The sequence below is a fragment of the Balaenoptera borealis genome (genome assembly GCF_965194805.1).
Source record: "Balaenoptera borealis genome assembly, chromosome: 8".
In the NCBI taxonomy this organism is placed as follows: domain Eukaryota; kingdom Metazoa; phylum Chordata; class Mammalia; order Artiodactyla; family Balaenopteridae; genus Balaenoptera; species Balaenoptera borealis.
Window position 1 is genome coordinate 121452749 of NC_138865.1, and position 19442 is coordinate 121472190.

Below are 19442 nucleotides of genomic sequence, written 5' to 3' on the forward strand. Positions count from 1 at the left end.
CTCCCCCCCCTCTTTACCCCCCACCGCCCCGTTCACTTGGGGGGCCTTCCCTCCACCCTTTCAGCCCCCGCCCACTCTAGGTGCTGTCCGTGCTGTTCCCGGGGCCCCGCGTGCACCTTCGCTGGCGCCCGCGCCGAGTCTGGCCCTTGGGGACTGACTGGCCTGTGGCAGGACTCGAGCGTTGGAGAGAACAAGAGACAGACTTTAAAAACCACCCTCACACTGGGTCGTATTTCGCAATTCTTTATGAAGCTGATTTTCCAGACCCTGGTCGATTTCATTTGCATTAATTTGAATTTCAACCTAACCTTCCAAATGGAAGCCCATTCATCTAAAGTCTATAATGGCTGATATTAAGTAAACTGCTTCACTTTGGACCCATGAGATGTACGCAATGACCCCCCCTCAAGGACACGAATACACGTCAGTGTCGCGTTAACTCTTTTCTCCATGATTTGGGTCAGAGAAAATGCCTAGAAAGAATCCATAAAACCCTACTCATTTCGAGCCCCGTTACCACAAAAACCTTTGTAACAAAAGAGATTTTCTGTTAATTGATTCAAAGCTCAATGGCACATTCTTTGAGCAAAATTTTATACATACAACCTGAAGTTTCTTCAGATGGGATTAGCTGTGTCTTCTCATTAATGGAATTTCTCCCATTTGTATCAAAAGATTGCATGTGTATTGCTTTAGAATTTACACTCCATGTTTTGGAAGCGGAGGTGAATAAAAGTCTGATAATGGTATTCGTGGGAGTTGACTTTACATCATTGATCACGGATTCACTCAAGTCTGAAGTGTTCACTTTGCCCTAAAAGCACTTTCTCAGCGGACACTTACCTGGGGGCAGTGGGCGGAGCAAACAGCACAGGGGCCAGGAGAGACCGAGCTTCCTGCTTTGGAGTGTGACAGCCTCTTCTTACAAGAGCACTGCAACAGACTGGTTCTTTCTAGGACTCAATCTTTGGCCAGGAAGAGTTTAAGATTCAATAGATGCATTTATTTAAAAATATAAATATGGAAAAATAAATAATTTAAAAGACTAGATTGAATGCCCCTAGATTTTCCCACATTCAAAGCCTAAATTTTTTTTTTACGAGATGGATTAAGACACAAAGCAATAACTCTAAACCCTTTAAGAAAACAAGACATCCAGGCTGGTGGGGGCCGGCCCAGGCTGGCAAGGTGTGACATTCCAAGCTTCCAGCAGCTTCTCAGACCAGGAAACGCACCACTTAACTTTGATGCTGCTCGTAGCTGACGTTACCTAAGCAAATGGACCCAGATGGACCGGGAGAGGAGAGGGAGGCGGTCTCGTGGGCCTGAACCGCCGGCCGGCCGTCCTCATCCCAGCCTCAGCTCGGTCCTAGCGCGTGCCGTGGGAACAGAGGCCCAGGGTCACCGGACGCCCGGCGGCGTGCCTGGCGCTCAGACAACGAAGGGCAGCTCTTGGTTTGGGTTTGAGGGGCTGCTGGGAGGCTGCAGATCCGGACGTGCAGACATAATAAAAGAGGTCAGGGTGCCTGGCCCGCACGCGAGCTCTGCCACTGGCTTCAGGGCACGCGAGCTGCTCACAGCCAGCCCGGCGCCCACCGACGAGGGCTGCGGTGTGGGGAGGCCACCCTGAGAGAGGGAAGCGCCGTGGGGGCGTGCGGTTCTGTCCCAGCAGCGGGCGCCGGACCTGGGGCCTCCCGTCGGGCTCTCGCGGAGGAGGGGGCAGCCCCCAGCAGCGGTTCATCAGCGTCCCGGACGGCAGCCTCCTCCGTCTTCCCGGGTTCCGGGGTCAGATACTCTCCCGGGTTGCAGATGACCAGTCCTCCTTCGGCAAATTTCCTCAAGAGACGGTACAGATGGCGCTGGAGTGCTGGCTCTTCAGCGCCTGCTGTCTCTGGATCTCTCTGGAAATCCGTCTCTTAATTCCTATCAGGTACAGTTCTCGGTCAAACTTGCCGGCGGCTAGCGGGATGCTGGAGGAAAGAGCCATCAGGAGGGCACTGTCCTCCTGGCCTCTGTGCTCGGGCGTTTGCTGCAGGCCGCACGTGGAGGGTGGGGATGGCCGAGGCCTGGGTCCCGCGGCTGCCCCGACTGGCGGCACAGCCGCAGCACAGCGCCATGAGCCAGCGGGGCACTCCCTCCCGCCTGTGCCAGGCCTGCCTCGCGGCAGCTCTAGGACAACCCCAGCTGCCACTGGCTGTTCCAGGGGTCCGGGCGAGGTCCCCACCCTCTGGCATGTCGCTCGCCTGACACCTGCTTCAGACAACCTACGCCAGCCATCTCCACCCGGGGCGGCTGGAACCCTGCTCCCCTCGGGGCATCAGGACACAGGAGACCAGGCCGTGCTCCCAGGAGTCCCCCCCCGCGCCCCCACCAGGGCCCGGGAGTGGGGGTGGGTACTGACTTGTCTCTCCCCGGCCTCACTCTGACCCGGAACAGGCCGTACACGGGGCGGTGGTCAGACGTCCTGATCCCGGGGCAGGAGGAGTACTTGACGGGACAGATGTCATCCCTGTGGCGGCTCCTGTACATGACGCGGTCCTGCGGGAAGGGTCCCAGGGGCCGTCTGGCTGCCGGGCTGGACCGGCTTGCCTCTCGCGTCGGCTGCCCTTGAACGAGTCCCCGTGTCGAAGCCCCCCAGGAGGCCCGGCCCCCACGCTCCCCCAGCCCTGCGGGCGGCTCACCGTGTACGAAGGGGTCCTCTGCTTGGAGGTGGTATCATACGAGTCCTTCCCGACGTCGAACTTGTATGACGGCAGGAAGTGGATGTCCGGCTCCTGGAAGCCCTTGAAGATGGACCCTGGGACGGGCAGAGCCCCCACCTCAGAGCCGCGGCTCGGAGCCCAGGGTCACCCCTGCCCACCTGGGGTCCCTCCTGGCCGGGCGGCTGCTCTCCCCGCCTCACCTCTCTTCATCTCCCGGGTGAGCTGGTCGTGCTGCAGCAGGGCCTGCACGCTGGCGCCCGGGTCCTGCTTCAGGATGGCTTCCACGGCCGCCCGCCCGCCGCTCAGGCGGAAGTTGAAGTCTCCGAACCAGAAGACCCCGTCGAAGCGGGTGGTGACGTCCGCTGGGGCGTGAGCGGGTAGAAGAGGGCGTGAGCCCAGCGCTCCCCACGCTCCTCACCCCCACCACAGGGCCGGGGCTCCCTGGGAAGCGGGTGGCGGCCCACGACGCTGCTGGGGCTCAGGGCGGGGGGGAGCACGTCTACAGCTTTCTGGGTTCACGCGGTCACGGGTCACGACTCAGGGAGCAGGCGCCAGGCCTCGCTTCGGTCAGCAAGCGACTTTCCAGACTTCTCTGACCTTGATTCTCAAAAGCTCTGAACAGCCCGTCTCCACTAACCCTCCAGAGAACAAGGCAGAAGCCGCCTCGTCTTCGGGGGAAGGTAAAGCTGCTCACCGGCGTCGGAGCGGTAGGGGCTGGTGTCCGGCACATTCTTGGGCAGCGCCAGGCCCTGGACGGTCTTGCTGTAATCCACCAGCCGCTCGCCCACCTTCCCGTCTCCAGCTGCAAGGACAGCGCGGGGGGCCCTCTCCAGAGGCAGGTTTCTGAGCCCAGGGCTGGGCGCCTGGGGGTCCGTTGAGGGCAGATCCCCCCCAACCCCAGCAAGCTCTAATCACACAGCGTCTGCACCGTGACCCTCGCCACCAGGGGGTCTGGGGGTCCAGGGGCGAGGGACTTACAGGTGAAGTGGGACGTGATGAAGAGGAGGGAGGTGCCGAAAAAGGTGAAGCTGACGCCCAGGGCCCCCTTGGTTTTGATCTGCGACACGATGCGCGTGGTCACCGTGGAGCTCTCCACCTCTGCACGGAGGGAGCAGGGCTGACCGGGCCGGACGCAGCCCCGACGGCCCCACGCCGCCGCACCGCCCGCCCCCCACGCGCACGTCCGCCCCCGGGGCCCCTACCTGAGCAGAACCAGATGAGGTCCCTGCGGATGAGCACGGACATGTAGAGCGCCCCGTGGGCCGCCGAGTACAGCATGACGTAGTGGGGGCCCAGCGTCTCCTGCAACCTCGTCTCCCACTCCCGCCTGCGGGGAGGGGCACGGTGGACACGCGGCACGAGGGCGCGCCCGGGGCCTCCCTGGGAGGCCCGCTTCCCCCTGCACCCCCGGTGACAGGCTGGGTCCCCGACCCCTGATAAGAGCCGGGGGGCAGGAGGGAGGCCACCTTCCCCGCAGGGCCTGGCGCAGTCGGGGCCCCTCCACTCCGGCCAGGCCTCGCGCTGCTGCCCGTGTGCTGCCGGGGCCCTGCCCCCGCCCCCCAGCAGGTAAACTGGCAACACAGCCCGGGCCGCAGGCAGACCCAGGAGAGGTGAGCGACGCCTTGCACGGGCTGGGCTGGAGCCCGCGGGACCGCACTGCGCCATGCCCCTGCCCCCGCTATCTCTTGGAGCAGCTCTTTATTTACAAGAAGATGGACCTCATTCCTTCTACATTCTGCGAGTCCCCGTTGGAGAAGAAAACCATCCCGGTTCAGTCCAGGCTCGGCCACGGCCCACGTCTCACCCCACACGGGGGTCTCGGGCCACAGCGGCTTCAGCCCAAAAGGCCCGCCTGGCGCCACCGTTCACAGGGACCCGGGTGCACCGGCCCGGCAGAGACGTGGGGCGGGGCGGCGGCAGTGGCGGGAGAGGGGCGCGCAGCCCTACCTGTCGGAGCAGCCCTCCTGGACCCCGACGACGTACAGGTCCTGAGCGAAGTCAGCCTCGGCCGGCAGCAGGAGCTCGTCCAGGTTCGGGGGCAGCTCCTGTGGAAAAGCGGCGCCTGGCAGAGGCCGAAGGGGCCCAGCGCGGGGGCTCCTGCTGCCTGGGGACCCAGGGCCGCTCCCGAGGCCACGCATGGGGAGCCCCTGGCCCAGGCAGATCGCCCGCTCCTCCCCCGAGCCTGGCCTCGCCAAGCCTGCACCACCCCCTTGGCCGCGCTCTTCCCTCGCTGGGCACCCACGGGCCTGGCCATCCCCCAAGTGCACCCCTGATGTGCGGGAGGCGGGGGAGACGCCCCTTCCCCTGCACCTCTGCCCTCACTGCAGCCCCGGGGAGGGAAGCGGGCGCCCGGTCGGTGATCTTCACCCCCCGACCTGCTGCCGGCCTTGGCCCTCTGGGCCCTGGTGTGGGCCACGCCGTGGATGTGCTGGTGGCTCCCCGAGGGTGGCAGAGGCACCAGCCCGGGAACCTGCCTTCACTTCCGCTCAGGTCGCTGTTTCGTGGGGCCCCGTCCGACCCAGCCCTGCCCTGTTCTCTCCCCACGCCCGTCACCCCGATGTCAGCCCAGGACACGGCCACTTCGGTTCTCTGGGCAGTAAGCACACGGGCACACGCGGACGACAGGAGGCGCTCAGGAAACGGCCCGAGACCCCACTGGTGGCAACAGTGCCAGGTCACCCGCAGTCTAGAAGCCCATGGCTGGCCCCAGAATCGGAGCACCCCACGTGCAGGATGGAGCCCCCTAACTGTGGGAAGGGACCCCCAGGAGACACGGGGTGGCTGGAGAGAAAGCCGTCCAGCGGGCTTCCCCAGAAATCAGTGTGCAGACCCCCAGCCTGCCCGGCTTCAGTCGCCCCGGCGGTCAGATGCTCGTCCCACTGGCACAGATGTCCTGAGCTCCAAGCGCCCCGGCTTGCAGGCGGGATGGAGGAGTCCCTGACCGCATGGGACACACAGCGGGAAACAGACTCGGGTTCTGGTGTGGACGCCAGTCCAAGGTGCGCAGCGGCGGACTCACGTCCCCACACGTTTGCCGGGGGGGGCCCACAGGGCGCACCCAGGAGTGGCCCAGGGCAACCCTAACGGCCCGGCCCTGTGCTGGCCATCGCCACGGGGAGGCCGCGCGTGGGGGAGAGGGGGCTCTCGGGGAACCTCTGCCCCTTCCTCCCAAATGTGCTGGGAGCCTAGAACTTCTCTAACAAAACACTTACGGTGTGTCTGCAAAAAGAAGCATTAATGCCCCACCAGGCGGTGGAGAGGTGGGCGAGAGGGTGTGACGGACAGGAGGCTCCTCCGGGGGACAGGGAGGCTGGGGGGGCCCCAGGAAGAACCTGGCGGGAACCCAGTGCCGTCCTGAGTGGGGGTGGGCAGCCCGCTTACCTTCTGTCCCTGCATGTTCCACGTGGCCACGAAGAGGGCCATGTTCCGGTCTGGGAAGTAGCGGGCCAGCTCATCTGCCCCCATCAGGGCCCCGCTCGCCAGGAGACTCCCCTCCAGGTAGCTCCTGCGGACGCGGGACAGACTGAACCGGGGCCGGGGGGTGGGGGGTCGCAGCACATGGGCCCGGGGAGGGGCCGGGAGCAGGACACACCTCCCAGGGGTCGGGAGCTCCTCCCCCAGAGCTGGGATTCCCTCAGGACCCCGTGGTCGGCACAGAGCACAGGGCCGAGGTCCCCTGCTCTCTAGGGAAACCCGCTGTGTTCGCAGCGCTACAAACACCGCAGGCTTTCGGCTTTCCTCCGTCGCCTCCCGAGAGGAAGGGACGTAAAGGTGACATTTGGCGCTTTTTTGTGGAACCGCTAAGGGCAAAGCCCCGGAAGGGCAACAGAGGTCGAGGTGGGCTTCTGCACGGTAAGCAGACCTGGGGGGGACGTGCGCCCTTGTCCGGGGCTCCGGCCTTTGCCTCACCGTCCAGCGCTGGGAGCTCGTAAAGGCTGCCCGTGACACACCTGTCCTCACAGGACCCGACAGTTCAATCCACTGCGAGATTCTCATAGAATAACGCAGGCAAACGGTGCAAAGTCTCGAACAGCGTCGCAGAGGCCCTAACACAGCACAGCTAAGCCCCAGCTCCGGCCCTGCCCTCGTGCAGGGGCCGCGTCTGACACCCGCTCCTTCCGTGAGCGCCGTGCAGGACTTAGGCTTCGAGGCCATCGGTCTGTCACCGCTTAACCCCTGAAAGCAGCCTCGGCCGATGCCCATGTGCCAACGAGACTGCATTTAAGGACACCAAAACCTGAGTTTCATGTAATTTCCGCATGTCATGAAAGAATGTTAGTACGGCCTTGGGTTTTTGTTTTCAACCACGTGAAAACCGTTCCTGGAGGCCCTGTGATAGGACCGTGTCTGGTCAGGTTCCCAAGGAGGGAGGGGAACCCATGGGCTCAATCCAAGTTCAAATGTCTCACTTGCTGTTTTCATTCCAACTTGCTAAGAAGTCCCTACACCTTAGCTTGCAAACAGGCACCAATCCCTTTGAAGGAGATGAGATCAGGATCCAGTCCTTACAAACTCGCATGAGCAACTCTTAAACCCTGACCAAGCTTTGTAGGACATGAATTCAAGTACGTCAGGAGGGAGGAACCTCCTTGAGGTCACCCCACCGTGCTGAGGCTCCTAGCCGGCTGCCCGCAGGCCTGTCTTCTCCAGACCAGCCCCGTCCGCAGCGTAACCAGAAAGCAGCCCCTCCACGGCCACAGTCTGCGTCCCTTTCCTCAATCCTCGGCCCTGACCCGGGCCAGATCCAGACTGTCTGCGTGCAGCCCGCAAGCTAAGAATCGCTCCTACGCTTTTATTTAATTTGTAAATACTTATTTATTTATTTATTTTGGCTGCACCGGGTCTTAGTCGCAGCACACGGGATCTTCGCTGCGGCACGTAGGATCTTTTAGGTGTGGTGTTCGGACTTCTTAGTGGCGGCACGCGGGACACAGTTCCCCGACCAGGGATCAAACCCGGGCCCCCTGCATTGGGAGCGTGGCGTCTTACCCACTAGACCATCAGGGAGGTCCCCTACGCTTTTAAATGGTTGGGAAAAACCAGTAGTCCGTGGCATGGGAAAGTGCCCTGGGATTCACCCTTTGGCCTCCCTGAACGAGCCGCGCTGTTGGTGCCAGGCCTGGGCTGCCCTCCCACCCCCCACGGCAGAGGCGAGCACTGCCACAGAGACCACACGGCTCCCACGGTTGAAACAGTCCCTACCCAGCCCGCCGACCCGTGTCCTAGGACACATGGAGGGTCTGGAGGTGGGGAACCCATCAACCCACTGTCGGCTGCTTGTGTGAGAGCAAAGCTGGGCATCTGATTTTGAGATGTGCTTCTCATTTATGTATAACAGGCGAGTCTACATAAATTGCATAAAATTTAAACAGAGAGATCATACTTTTTTTTTGGCTGCTCGGCCTGCGGGATCTTAGTTCTTGGGGCCATGGAAGTGAGAGCGCCGAGTCCTAACCACTGGGCAACCCGGGAATTCCCTGTGAAATCATACTTTAAACGCACGAAGAGATCTCGCTCTTTACGAGAAACACGCTGAATTAGTTTAACAAAGGAAGCCGTTTTGCCCTGAAACAGTGCCCGGCGCTGATGGAGGGTGCAGGAGGGAGGCTGGCGGCCAGAACCACCTGCCTGGCCTTCGCTGCTGGGCTCACCAAGGGCGGGCGTGGGTGAGGATTACCTTCCATCTGCCCCCGACCCCAGAATCTGCGAATGTGGCCTTATTTAGAAAAAGGATCTTTGCAGACAGATGTAATTAGTTAAGGATCCTGAGATGAGGTCCTCCTGGATGAGGGTGGCCCTAAATCCAATGACCGCTGTCGTTATAGAAGAGAGACAGACACAGAGGAGAAGCCGCGTGAAGACGGAGCAGAGACTGGGGTGAGGCGGCCACAAGCCGGGGACACCTGGGCCCCCAGCAGCTGGAAGAGGCAGGAAGGACCCTCCCTGGAGGCTCGGGAGGGAGCGCGGCCCTGCCGCACCTGGATTTCTGAATTCTGGCCTCAGAACAGGGACGGAGTAACTCCTGTTTTAAGGCTCTCAGTCTGCGGCACTTTGTTGCGGCTGCCCCAGGACACCAGCACAGGGACCACCTCACTCTTCCCCTCCTCGGGCCCACGTCCACAAGGGTTGGCGCAGGCCTGGTCTGGATGGGAGGTTGCGGCGGGGGGCGGTGGTGACAGAGCTCCCCCCGCCCCCCGGGGCCTCGGGCGCCCCGGCAGGGAGTGGGTGGTGTGGGGCCCCCAAGTCAGGGCCGTGGCCCGACGTGCGCTTCAAACAACCTGCCCAGCCCCGGCTGATGCAGCAGGGGCCGTGAGAGCCAGCGGTCAGCGGCCAGGCCCAGCACGGACAGGGCCGGGGGTCGGGGAGAGCGCAGGATGGCCTTCCGAGTCACAGCGTGGGCACCGCAGTGTGGCCCGACACCAGGGTCCCAGAGACGACAGGTCAGGAGAGAGCTGGTAGGCGTGACTGGGTTGGGCTCAGAAGCGCCTGGGACCCCGGTCCTGGTGAACCCTCATGGTGCCGGCTCGGGAGAGGTGGGCAGAGGTGCGAGATGGGAACCGAGCGGAAGGGTGGCGCCCACCTCCCCTTCAAACCATAAAGAAGTCAAGACGGACTAATTACTCAAGCCCCCTGAGGCCCGGAAGCCCGGCGTCCTCAGCCCGGCGTCCTCCGAGATGCGAGGCCCCTCTCCCTGCCCACGGGGTCGGGGCGGGGGTGGGGATTGCTGGGCAGCTCTCGGCAGACCGAGCCCCGAACGCTGAGAAACCCTGGGGCACTCCTGAGAGCAGAGTGCGTGAGTCGGGCTCTGCCTGCGCCCCTCCCCGCCAGAGGTGGGCGCCGGGGACCCTCCCCTTGGGGCAGCCCAGCCGCAGTCACTGGGGCCCCCACCCCTGTCCAGCTTTCCATCCTGGAAAAGTGCCGGCACGTGCACAGGGCACAGCTGGCTGAACGCTGGTCCTGATCAAAGCGGCTACGTGGACGCGGGCCCCCCGACCCACCCCGGAGTCCTGGGCCGACCTGCACACGTGGACGAGGGCTGTCCCCGACGGAGCAAGAAATGGGGAGGAAAACAGGGCTGCCCAGTGCGCAGTGGGACGTGCGTACCCCACCATCTGCTTCACAGAGCCCGTGGGGCTGAGACGCAAAGGAAAAGCTGCGGAGGGCCTCGGAGGTGGGGGTCGGTGGAGGGAGACGCGCTGCAGCAGCACCTCACGCGCTTTCAGGGGAGGCTTCCCGTGGTTCTCACGGGCCTTCTGAAGGCTAACGGAGGCCACGGACGCAGGCCACGGACGCAGGCCACGATGCCGCCCGCCCCCGAGGCCCTACCTGCTGCGGACGTCCTTGGTGCGGATGGGCACTAGGAGGCTGAAGGCGGACCTGGCCGAGTGCAGGGAGCAGTCGTCACAGGCCAGGGGGCTCGGGGGCCGGCCGGGGCCCAGGCTGCTGGGGGCCCGGAACAGCCTGACCTGCCGCCGCGCCTGGAAGTCTGCGTGGTCCCGGTCCACCTTGTTTGCTGTCCGCAGGGCCTCGGAGGCGACGTTCCACTCCATGGCGGGCAGCGGGCGTGGGGGAAGCAGGCTGGCCAGCCGGGGGGTGCTCCCGGCCGAGGCCCCATCCCGGTGCAGGAGGTCCAGGGAAGTGCTGATCATTCCGGAAAGACAGTTACCCCGCGAGGAAGGGCCTCCGCTGCCCGGGGCCCGGCGGGTTGTGGGGATCTCCTGCAGGGAGGTGCTCAGGCAGGGCGGGGAGCCACTGCGGGCGGCGGTCCCGGGGGCCTCGTCCTGCAGGGAGCCCCCGGAGGGGCTGGCCCCATTCCTCGCGGCCAGGTCCTCACGGCTGGTTCGAAAACGCCTCTTCCTCCAGCCCTTCTCATCCAGGGACAATGCTCGCTCCAGCCTGGGCCTCGGCGGCGGCGGCTTCGGGCTGAAGGGTCTCCCCCTGGCCTGTGGGTCCTCGTTGCCGACTTGCGCTGGGGTGTCCAGAGGGAGCACGGGGCTCTTCTTGGGTCCCCGGCGGTCGTCAGCGGCCGGGGACCCCGGGCGGGCGGCGAGGTCTTCGTCAGTGTTTGGAAGCTGCCCCTTGAGCATTCTGACTTCAGGCTGCAGATGCCCCTGGGCGGTGGGCTGCCAGGCGGCCTCCGAGTGCCCCAGGCTCGCCAACTTGGATGGCACAGTCCAGGGGCCGGCCCTCACACCCGGGGGCAGCCTGGCCGAGCCGGGAGACAGCTCCCTCCTGGGGCTGCTGGCGACGTCCAGCGTCAGGGATGCATGGTCAGCCGTCGCTGGGCGAGCTGCGGAGGAGAGAAAGGGCAGCAGCTCCCCCTCGGGCTGGGGTGGTCCAGCTGGAGCAGAGCCAGCTGCTGCATGGCTGGGAGCCCTGACGGTCTGGAGTCCTCGGCAAGTACCTAAGGGAAAACCACGCCATTAGCCTTCCACGACCGGGGCCCCGATGCCATTTAATGATCCTGGAGGACAGCTGTGGTGCCGGGTGACAGAGCGGACAGGTCAGCAGCAGTCCAGCAAGAACAAGCACGTAGGCATCCGAGCCGCCGCCCCCTCCCAGGAGCCGGGTGAAGGCCCAACATCTCAGGAAGGAGAGAAGCCACCCTCCTGACAGGGTTGCTCCTCACGTGCGGAGCCAGGGGCGCGACCCACTGAGAATTCCCGCCCCCAAGGTGTAGGCACGGCCTTGGCAGGGGTCCCGGCCCGCGCCCCTTCCCCCGGGAGCCCGGCGGCCCGGCCTCGCTCACCTGAGAGCCCACCACCATCCCTCGGCCCGCAGACGCCGCCCAGAGAGCGGGCGACCCTGAGCGGGTCTGCGGCCCGGGCGGCAAAGGCCCCTGACTCAGGACTGCGACTCGGGCCGGCCGGCTGCGCGCTCCCCAGGGCAACGACCGCCGCGGAGCCGCGGGGCTGGGGGTGGGGAAGGGGGACGAGAGCCGCGCCCGGGACCCCCGCGCCCCGCCCCACGCCGGGAATCCCGCAACCCGATGCCGCGCCAGGGATTCCCCCGCGCCCCGACTCCAACCCAGGGTCGCCCCGCCCAGTCCTCGAGCCCCGCCCAAGGCCTCCGCGCCCCCGCCCAGGGGTCACTCCGTTCTGAGGACCCCTGGGACCCGAGCCCCCGCCCCGCACCTCCTCCAGGACTGCCGCCCCGCACCCCGTACCCCTCCCGGAGGTCTCCTCCCTCCCGCACCCCCGCCCGGGGTCACTGAGCCCCGCGCCCCCACCTCGGGGCGCCGCCTGCTCCCCAGCCCCGCGGGCTTCGGCGGCCGCTCCCCGGCAACCGGCGGGCAGGGCGGCCCTGGCCCCGGCGCCCGCAGCGGCCACTGGCGGCCGGAGGACCCAGCGGCGCCAAGCGAGGCGGGAGGGCGCCCTCTGGTGGGCGCCAGGAGCACCGCGGCTCCCTTCCCCGCGTCCGCCCCGCTCCCCGGTCCCCCTGCCCGTCTTCCCCGCGCCCGGAAGCCCCTGCTCTCCTCTCCGTCTAGTGGGGACCTTCCCTGCAGAGGGGATCCTAGGAGGCAGAGCGTTGCCCTGGGCCCTCATTGTCACTGCCATCAGGATGGGTCTTCCCATCAGACCCGCCCGCCGCCCATCAGAGAGGAGCCCCTAACGGGCGAGTCTGGCAGAAGACGGGAAGCAGTGGCCCGGGGCGCCTCTATAAGCCAATCAACAAAGGGCAGGTGAGGCCAGGGGCTCCCCACGGGCTTCCAATCAACAAAAGGAGACATGGTGAAAGGGCTTGAGAGCGCAAAATATTTTATTTAACAATGTACATTTAGGAAAAATAGCAGCTCCCGCCTCAGAGGAAGCTTCTTGAATCAAAAGTCGCTGGCAGTCAAACACAGAGAACGACCGGCAGGGCTGAGGAGGAAGCCGAGGGCGCCAGGTGGGTCTCGGCCCAGGAACTGCACCGAGCGCTGACCCTGGGACGCGAGAGACTGCCCGTCGACAAGGTTGGCCTCTCCCAAAGGGACGAATCAGTGAAACATTCTGGAAACCGTTCTGTGAGTCCTTCCTAGACGGCAGGTGGCCCAGAGCGCCCCGCGCGGACCCCACCCTCACACAAGCCCTACCCTTGGACTAAAGCCCCAACAAACCGTGTTCCCCCAGCGTTCTACAGAAATTATTTCCTAATGATTTTTTAAAATATTTAAATCTTTTCCTTAGACTGAAGAAGAAAGTGAACAGTTTTAAGAACAGTCGATGAAGCCTTAAAGCTGAGTCCACCAGGAGGAGGTCTTCCTGTGCAGGTTCACAGGCCGAGTCAGCGTATTAGCCGCGGAAGGTCTCGGTGCAGAAAGATCAGATTCCAGAGCTTCTGACAAGAAATTACTTTAAGCCGCTTTCTTCAAGATGTTACCAACTCCTTAAATGACACAATGGTGAGAGGAAAGCCAGACAACTGGACTGCACCGTGACGGCAGGCCAGAACACACGGCCTCAGCTGGTCCACAGAGAAAAATCCAAACCAAACTTATCAGTCACAGTTGTGACGCTGGTTTATTAACTCGGATCAGTCACGTCAGAGCACGAGGCCCCAGTGGCTCCGTCCCAGCGACGGAGCTGCCCCTCCTGACAGCAGAGCCAGTCCCTCCGGCTGCGTGGAAGCGTCATGGTCCTAGTGAACCCACAGGAAATTACGCAGGGCTGGACACATCTTTGCTACAGGAGATAAACACACGTCAGCAGCGAAGGCCGCTCTCGAAACCTAACGGTACTGTTGCTAAATGAAGCCCGTGTTTCCTTTGAGACGAAGCATCCTTCCAGGTTCAACAACGCGAGGTGGGGGCTGACCACCTCTGGACGTGCACCCCTGGCTGCGTTCCTCTCTGAGTCAAAGGTGCACTGTTTCCTTTCAGCGTCTTAAAGGACCCCTGGGATTTATCTGGCAATAATTCACCGTTAGGTTTTGAGAGATGCCTTAAGTTACTGAAAAGCAAAGTCCTCCCGTAGCCAAGATGTTTCCAGCTTCACTTAGTCTAACATCCTCAAATGACTGTGAATGTTGGATCCTTAAATCATTCCTTCAGGTGGAAGATTCTAGTAAGTCACAGATTCCCTCTTTTCATCCAGCTTCCTGAAGGTGTGGCATTAATGTTGGCGACACTTCATAAATCACTTCTGAATCACTGCATCCGTCTCCATTTGGGAACAGACGGGAGTCGCAGGCAATCAGTCTGAGCTCTTGGTGGAATAATCACTTCAGGGTTCCAAATGCCAATCCAGGACAGGGACCATTCTAGCTCAATATGCTGGGTACTTCCTCTGGCCAATCCTTCCCATCCTTGAACTTCCCGAGGCAGCAGAGGCCTGAAACGACAGGGACGGCACTGAGCTCGGCACGCCCGTCCCCGACGGCGGGGGGGGCCCCTTGGGGAACGATCAGCAGGTCTGTGGAACAAGCCAGAACAGACCGTTCTCTCAGCAAACAGGCATGTTCTGTCCATTTTGCTCTGCAAGCCCACGGTCACGGACCAAGTCAGTAGCACATCTTGGCATTCCCTTTAAAGGTGCCTGCAGCTTGGTTAGGGTGGTGGGGTGAGGCTGATTCCAACAGCTGGGTGTCTAAAGAGCCCAGGGAGAACGTGGCCTGGCCTGCCACTGAGGGGTGCAAGGGAGCGCCCAGGGGAAGGCCGTGGGCAGAACGCAGGCGCTTCCTCCTGCTCCCGCGAAAATGCCAACTGAAATGAAAGTCAAGGAGTTTCTGTAAAGGCATAAACTACAAGACGAAGGTTACAGGAGAGAAGAAAACAACTACCAAATCGTGGAATGGAGAAGCAGATGGCAGCGGGGGATGAGGGAAAGGTGCAGGGGGCAGGAAGGCCCGCCCCCCGAGGAAGCCCGAGGCCGGGGACACGAGGCGGTGAGGGCAGGTCTGCCTTGGGACAGGCCGGGGTCAGGTGAGGCTCTGCATCCCGAAAGCCAAGACCTCCCCGCAGACCTCTGCCCCCGCTGCGCTCCCCAGACTGGCGGCCAGTCCGTCCTCCACAGGCCAGAGCCTGGGAGGGAGAGAAATAAAAGGAGGCATTCACGACCTTCCCGGCCTGAAGGTCACGAGCTACCAGGTGAAGGGAGGCCAAGGCCAGCATGGGGGAGGGAGTCAGGCCCACCCCACAGCAGTGTCAGCAAGAGCCGGCGGGGCCCCGAGCGCGGCGGGGGCATCCCCACCCAGGGCGGCGGCAGAGCCGGGAGGGGGCGAGCGGGCGAGTCAGGGTCTCGCCGGGGGAGCCCCGCCTCTGCTCCCACCCGCCCCGGGGAGACAGCAGGGGCACTTACTTGTGCAAACTGAGCAGGGTTGTAGAAGGGCACCGCTGCCCCGGGAGGGCCCCCTGCAGGGGCGTGAGCGCCGGGAGCCTGAGAAGCACAGAGAGTTCACCTCAACAACTAGCAGTGCACGGCGGCTTGCTTCATGTGCAACTACAGGCACTACTTCTGAGGAAGGATTTATAATATCAGTACTTTCAAATGTGCCACAGAAGCTGGTCAAAGATACTTCTTGCAACACTGTATTTAATTATTTAATGGTTCATAGAAAAATGGTAAAAACCAAAGCAACATGCAGAGTATGATGCTTTAGAACCAGAGCATGCACACGAGGTGGCACGGAGCTCCGAGCGGGCGCTCAGTGTCAGTGTGAGCCCTTAGTAGGTACTTTTGATTACTTTAGACCTCAAGTGTCCAGCTACAAAATCCAGCGTTTTATTTCACAAATAAAACAAGTCACATGAAGCCTTTCTGCCAAGCCGAGGGAAAAGCTTAGTGCCCCAATACGCAGAGAAGATGAAGTATTCCTTTATTTCCCACACAGAGTGACCCCGGACAGCTGTCACTGCCTCACTCTGCTTGCCTAAAATAAACCTTCTCGTGCTTGATCAGAAAACAGAATTCTCTCTTTCAAATGAGAGCATCCTGACCCAGGTGGGCTTCTGACACACACACACACACACACACTCACACACACTCTGAGGCTATGCCTATGGCTAGTCACTTGAAAAAACCAATTCAGAAAGAGCACAACCACAGAACGTGTCGGTTCACTACAAGCTTCTTGGGGTCGGTTCGATTGTTGATGTGTCTGGCTATTCAACACCACCCTTTAAAAACTTCTAAAGAAAGGAACACTGCATCCTCAGGCATGTGATGGCTGGGAGGTGACAAGTAATGTCAGTGGCCAGGGGCACGATGACCGACCAGCGTAGCGATCGCAAAGGAAAGACAGACAACCCCGTTCCGGTCCATGTCTAGTGCACACGGCCAGCCACAGGTACCTGGTGAAAATGCTGGCTCACTTCACGTGATAACGAGCTCAGTGAACTACAGCGCGAAAGCTACAAAACAGCAAGAACACACAGATACAGACAAATAACAAAAATCAACATGCATGTCACTGCTCCAAGCTGGCAGTTTAATTCCAAAGAGCTTTATGACGCTGTTAGAATCAGTACAGCTCGATAGGAAAAAAAGCCAGAGTTAGCCTGAAACTCCTATTTTCATGTACAGTTTTTACTGGAAACGACCCCTGGTTGCGGGGAGGGAGGTGTGCCCAGGCCTGGGCCCCCCGAGGGACCGAGGACAGCAGAGCCCGGGAGAGGGGCGAGCCCGGCTGACGAACACACACGCTACCCCTCACTCTAGCCAGAGCTCCCAGACAACCCTGCGGAAGCAAGCGTGACTTTTTTAAGGAACACAACGCTTTCTGAGTTCTAGAAAGTTTCTAAGCTGCCCTTTTCCGACCCATTAACTTCGTTTTAAAGGAAGAAGCCATCTGGACGATAAAACGAGCTTCCTCAGCCCAGACCTTCAGCAGACGCGCTCATCGGGCGCCGTTTACCTCTCCTCCCTGGGAACCGTCTGCTCCGGAGGGTGGGCGCTCAGGTCCAGGGAGCGACGCTGCAGAACTGAGCACCTGCCGGGACAGCAGGGAGGCCAGCTGCTGCAAAGCCCGTGCGTCGGAGGCACCCAGCGAGGCAGGACCACCCGGGACGGCCCGCTCCACCCCACGGGGCGCTCCTGCTGAGGGGTCGTGAAAGGGCTCCGCGTGGACCTGCTATTCCAACACCCGCGGCGCATCCTTACTGAGCGCCTGCCGCGAGCCCCACCGCGGCCCTGCGATCCGCGCTCTCGTCGGCCCGTCCACAGGGCAGGACGCTGAGGCTCAGAGGCGCTGAGCGACCCCCCGCCTTTAAAAAGCTAATTACTGGAGAACCAGGGCTGAAATCCAGGTCCATCCAACCTCAGAGATCAAACTCTGAACGACTGCGTTGCACATACACATTATAATCATTCAAAAAAAACCCTCTTGACCGTAAAAAGTTCAGCAAGACAAAATTACTAGGTAACGCGCGTGTGACCCACACCGTAAGCTCTGTGTACACAAGACTCTGGAGAAGGTCAGGCCCGCCTCTCGGGTCGGGGCAGGAGGCAAATTCCCACTGCCTGACCCCCGGCCTGGGCCCACGGCACCGCTCACCTTGGGCTCCAAGGTGGGCTCTGGCTTGGCTGGCCCCCCCGTCGGTGCCTGCCCTTCCCTGCCAGCCCCCTCGGCGGGCGGTGCTTCCTCTGCATCTGTGAAGGGGACAGTGGGGGAGGTGGTCACTCGTGCCCCCGTCTCAGGGGCCCAGAGGGAAGAGTCCCAGGGGAGAGCTGCACCCGGTCCTCAGGCAGGCCGAGGGAAACAAGTCCGCAGACACGCACAGGGGAACCTCGGCCCTCTGCGCTCTGCGTGTGGGTGAGTAGTTAGTTCTTCTTACAAGAGGATTAAGGCCAGAGGCTCTCAGAGAGGCCAAGGCCAGAAGCTGCACACACACAGCTGCTCCCGTGCTGCCTACCTGGGTTTGGTCCGAACAGGTGTGTGGGAATCGGAAGTGGGGCCAGTGGCGCAAAGAAGTCCGCGGGAGCAAGGGCTGGCTCGCTCCGCTGGGGGCCCCCCGGGTTCAAGACGTCCACGTAGCGCGCTCGGGCTCGGGCTGCCACGGGGACAGGGAGCAAGGTCACCCCGCCGTCCTCCTGGTGGCCGGAGTGCACCGGGCCAGGCTTCCGCTCCCGGGGGCGGCCGGGCCCGGAAGGGGGCCCCTCCTGGGGCACACTTGCTGGGCTTCTGCCCGGGGGAGGGGTCCCACTTCACACCACGGCGCGGCCGATCGCATCCGCTCCGCCCTTAGCTCCCCAGTGATACGACGGTCCGCCCAGGAACGCTGAGCTCTCTAGAGAGCTGGGCCCCCACCCGCCGGGGACTCATCCTCAGAAAACCAGTCCTCCTCCTGGTGGGAAACAAACTACCACCTCACGGGCACGTTATCATCGCTGAACTCTGGCCCGTCCGTGGGACAAATAAATTACCCAAGCGAACTCTCATTTCTGGTTGGCCGTCGTTACCTGCTTTTCTAGAATACATGTTCACAGCGGGTCTGGGGGGCCCTCCAGGGCCAGGCTGGGCGGCTTGCAGAGCCTTGGGAAGGGATGTTGGAGGTGGGGGCGGAGCCTTCTTCTGCAGAGGGAAAGACCACTGCGGGGTCTGCGCGCCGAGCCAGAGCCCACGGGGACCCCTGCAGGCGGAGGCCCCTGCCCACGGCGGGGCTCCCCGCCCGGCCACCGCGAGCGCCTGGACCCCGGCTCACCTCCTCCTCCGGCTCGTTCGTGTCCACCCAGCGGTTCTTCTTTTCATCCCAGACGATCTGCCACGATCGTGAAAGGTAAAAAGAGAACTCAGTGGCAAGAGCCAGACAGCATCAGAAATCAGGATCTGACTGCTTCCGAGGCGCCGGCTCAGGTCCGCTCCGGAGCCGAGTCACTCCTCGCAGACAGGCGGGCGGGCGGACACGCCACTGTGGGACCCACCGGCCCCCCCGGGCCCACCCGGCAGGACGCACCGATTTGTTCTTGTCGTCTGGCAAGTAAGCTTCTGTCCTCTTCTTCACAGGCAGCCAACGAGAGAACCAGGACTCGCTGCTCTGAACACAAAAACCACCAGAACCACCCTGAGGACGTGGCGCTGAGCGCCACAAGCCCAACACACAGGGGCCGCCAAGCCTGTGCGACCCGCGCGCCTGCAGGCGGCAGAGCCACAGAGCCGGGAAGCGGGTGTCGGGCCGGGTGGGCGGCAGCGCTTCAGTCTGGGAAGCTGAGACATCCCGGGACGGGTGCACGACAGTGTGCTGGAGGCCCCAGAGCCAGGCACTGACAACAGTTAAAGTGGTAAGTTTTCTGTATACTTTACCACACTTAAAAAAAAATTAGAACAACAGCTTGCCTCTTGGAGCTTTTCATGTCTGAATGCCAACAAAGGAGCAGCCTGAGACATCCCCCCGCAGGAGTGGCGACGGCTGGGGAGTCCGTGTGGGCTCCAAGAAGAGGCCCTCGTGCTCCGAGGCTGGCAGAGGTTAGGCTTCAGGGACATTTACTCTATTCTTCATACGCTGCACTTGACGTCTACCACAAAAGGCAGCAGCAACTCCACACCCCCTCACCCGTTTCTCTGAATCTGCGGCAGAGTGGATGGCCCTGTGCTGGGTGGGGAGCAGTCCCCTGCACGTCACACCCCGTCTGAAGGTCCTGCTCTACCTCATGGCTCGTGCATGTTTTGAATCACACTTGTGTTTACATAAGACAGTAGCCGTTAAAAGCCACCCACAGGCTGGAGAAGGTGTGCACACACGCGCATCCGGCAGAACCTGCGTCCACAACATGCAACGACGCCTGCCGACCTCTGAGGACCCCACGAAGGACGGGAGGAGACCTG

General features: G+C 62.3%; 2 protein-coding genes across 11 annotated transcripts in view; both read right to left on the reverse strand.

The window, feature by feature from the left end:
* Window positions 1–227: 227 nt before the first annotated feature.
* Window positions 228–11558, reverse strand: INPP5E (inositol polyphosphate-5-phosphatase E). Its single transcript, XM_082401843.1, is given in 11 exon segments — window positions 228–1970; window positions 2402–2595; window positions 2598–2797; window positions 2903–3064; window positions 3397–3504; window positions 3681–3800; window positions 3905–4029; window positions 4650–4747; window positions 6084–6207; window positions 10029–10992; window positions 11452–11558. Coding segments are annotated over 10 exon segments (2025 nt in total). The 5' UTR covers window positions 10790–10992; window positions 11452–11558; the 3' UTR covers window positions 228–1837.
* Window positions 11559–12443: 885 nt separating this feature from the next.
* Window positions 12444–19442, reverse strand: part of SEC16A (SEC16 homolog A, endoplasmic reticulum export factor) — a 35144-nt gene continuing 28145 nt past the window's right edge. For 3 of the 10 annotated variants that reach the window (XR_014247811.1, XR_014247812.1, XR_014247816.1), the window contains exons 23-32: window positions 18574–18654; window positions 18322–18378; window positions 18080–18191; window positions 17533–17670; window positions 17175–17269; window positions 16536–16610; window positions 15973–16032; window positions 14981–15058; window positions 14119–14385; window positions 12444–14014 (exon numbers count right to left, since the gene is read on the reverse strand). Coding sequence is in view for 4 of the 10 variants with exons in the window: in XM_082403495.1 (XP_082259621.1) it covers window positions 13949–14014; window positions 14981–15058; window positions 15973–16032; window positions 16536–16610; window positions 17175–17269; window positions 17533–17670; window positions 18080–18191; window positions 18322–18378; window positions 18574–18654 (762 nt within the window). In the remaining 6 variants the exon portion in view is untranslated. The remainder of the gene's footprint in view (window positions 14015–14118; window positions 14386–14980; window positions 15059–15972; window positions 16033–16535; window positions 16611–17174; window positions 17270–17532; window positions 17671–18079; window positions 18192–18321; window positions 18379–18573; window positions 18655–19442) is intronic. The other 7 variants (XM_082403495.1, XM_082403496.1, XR_014247814.1 and 4 more) reach the window with 6 other exon arrangements.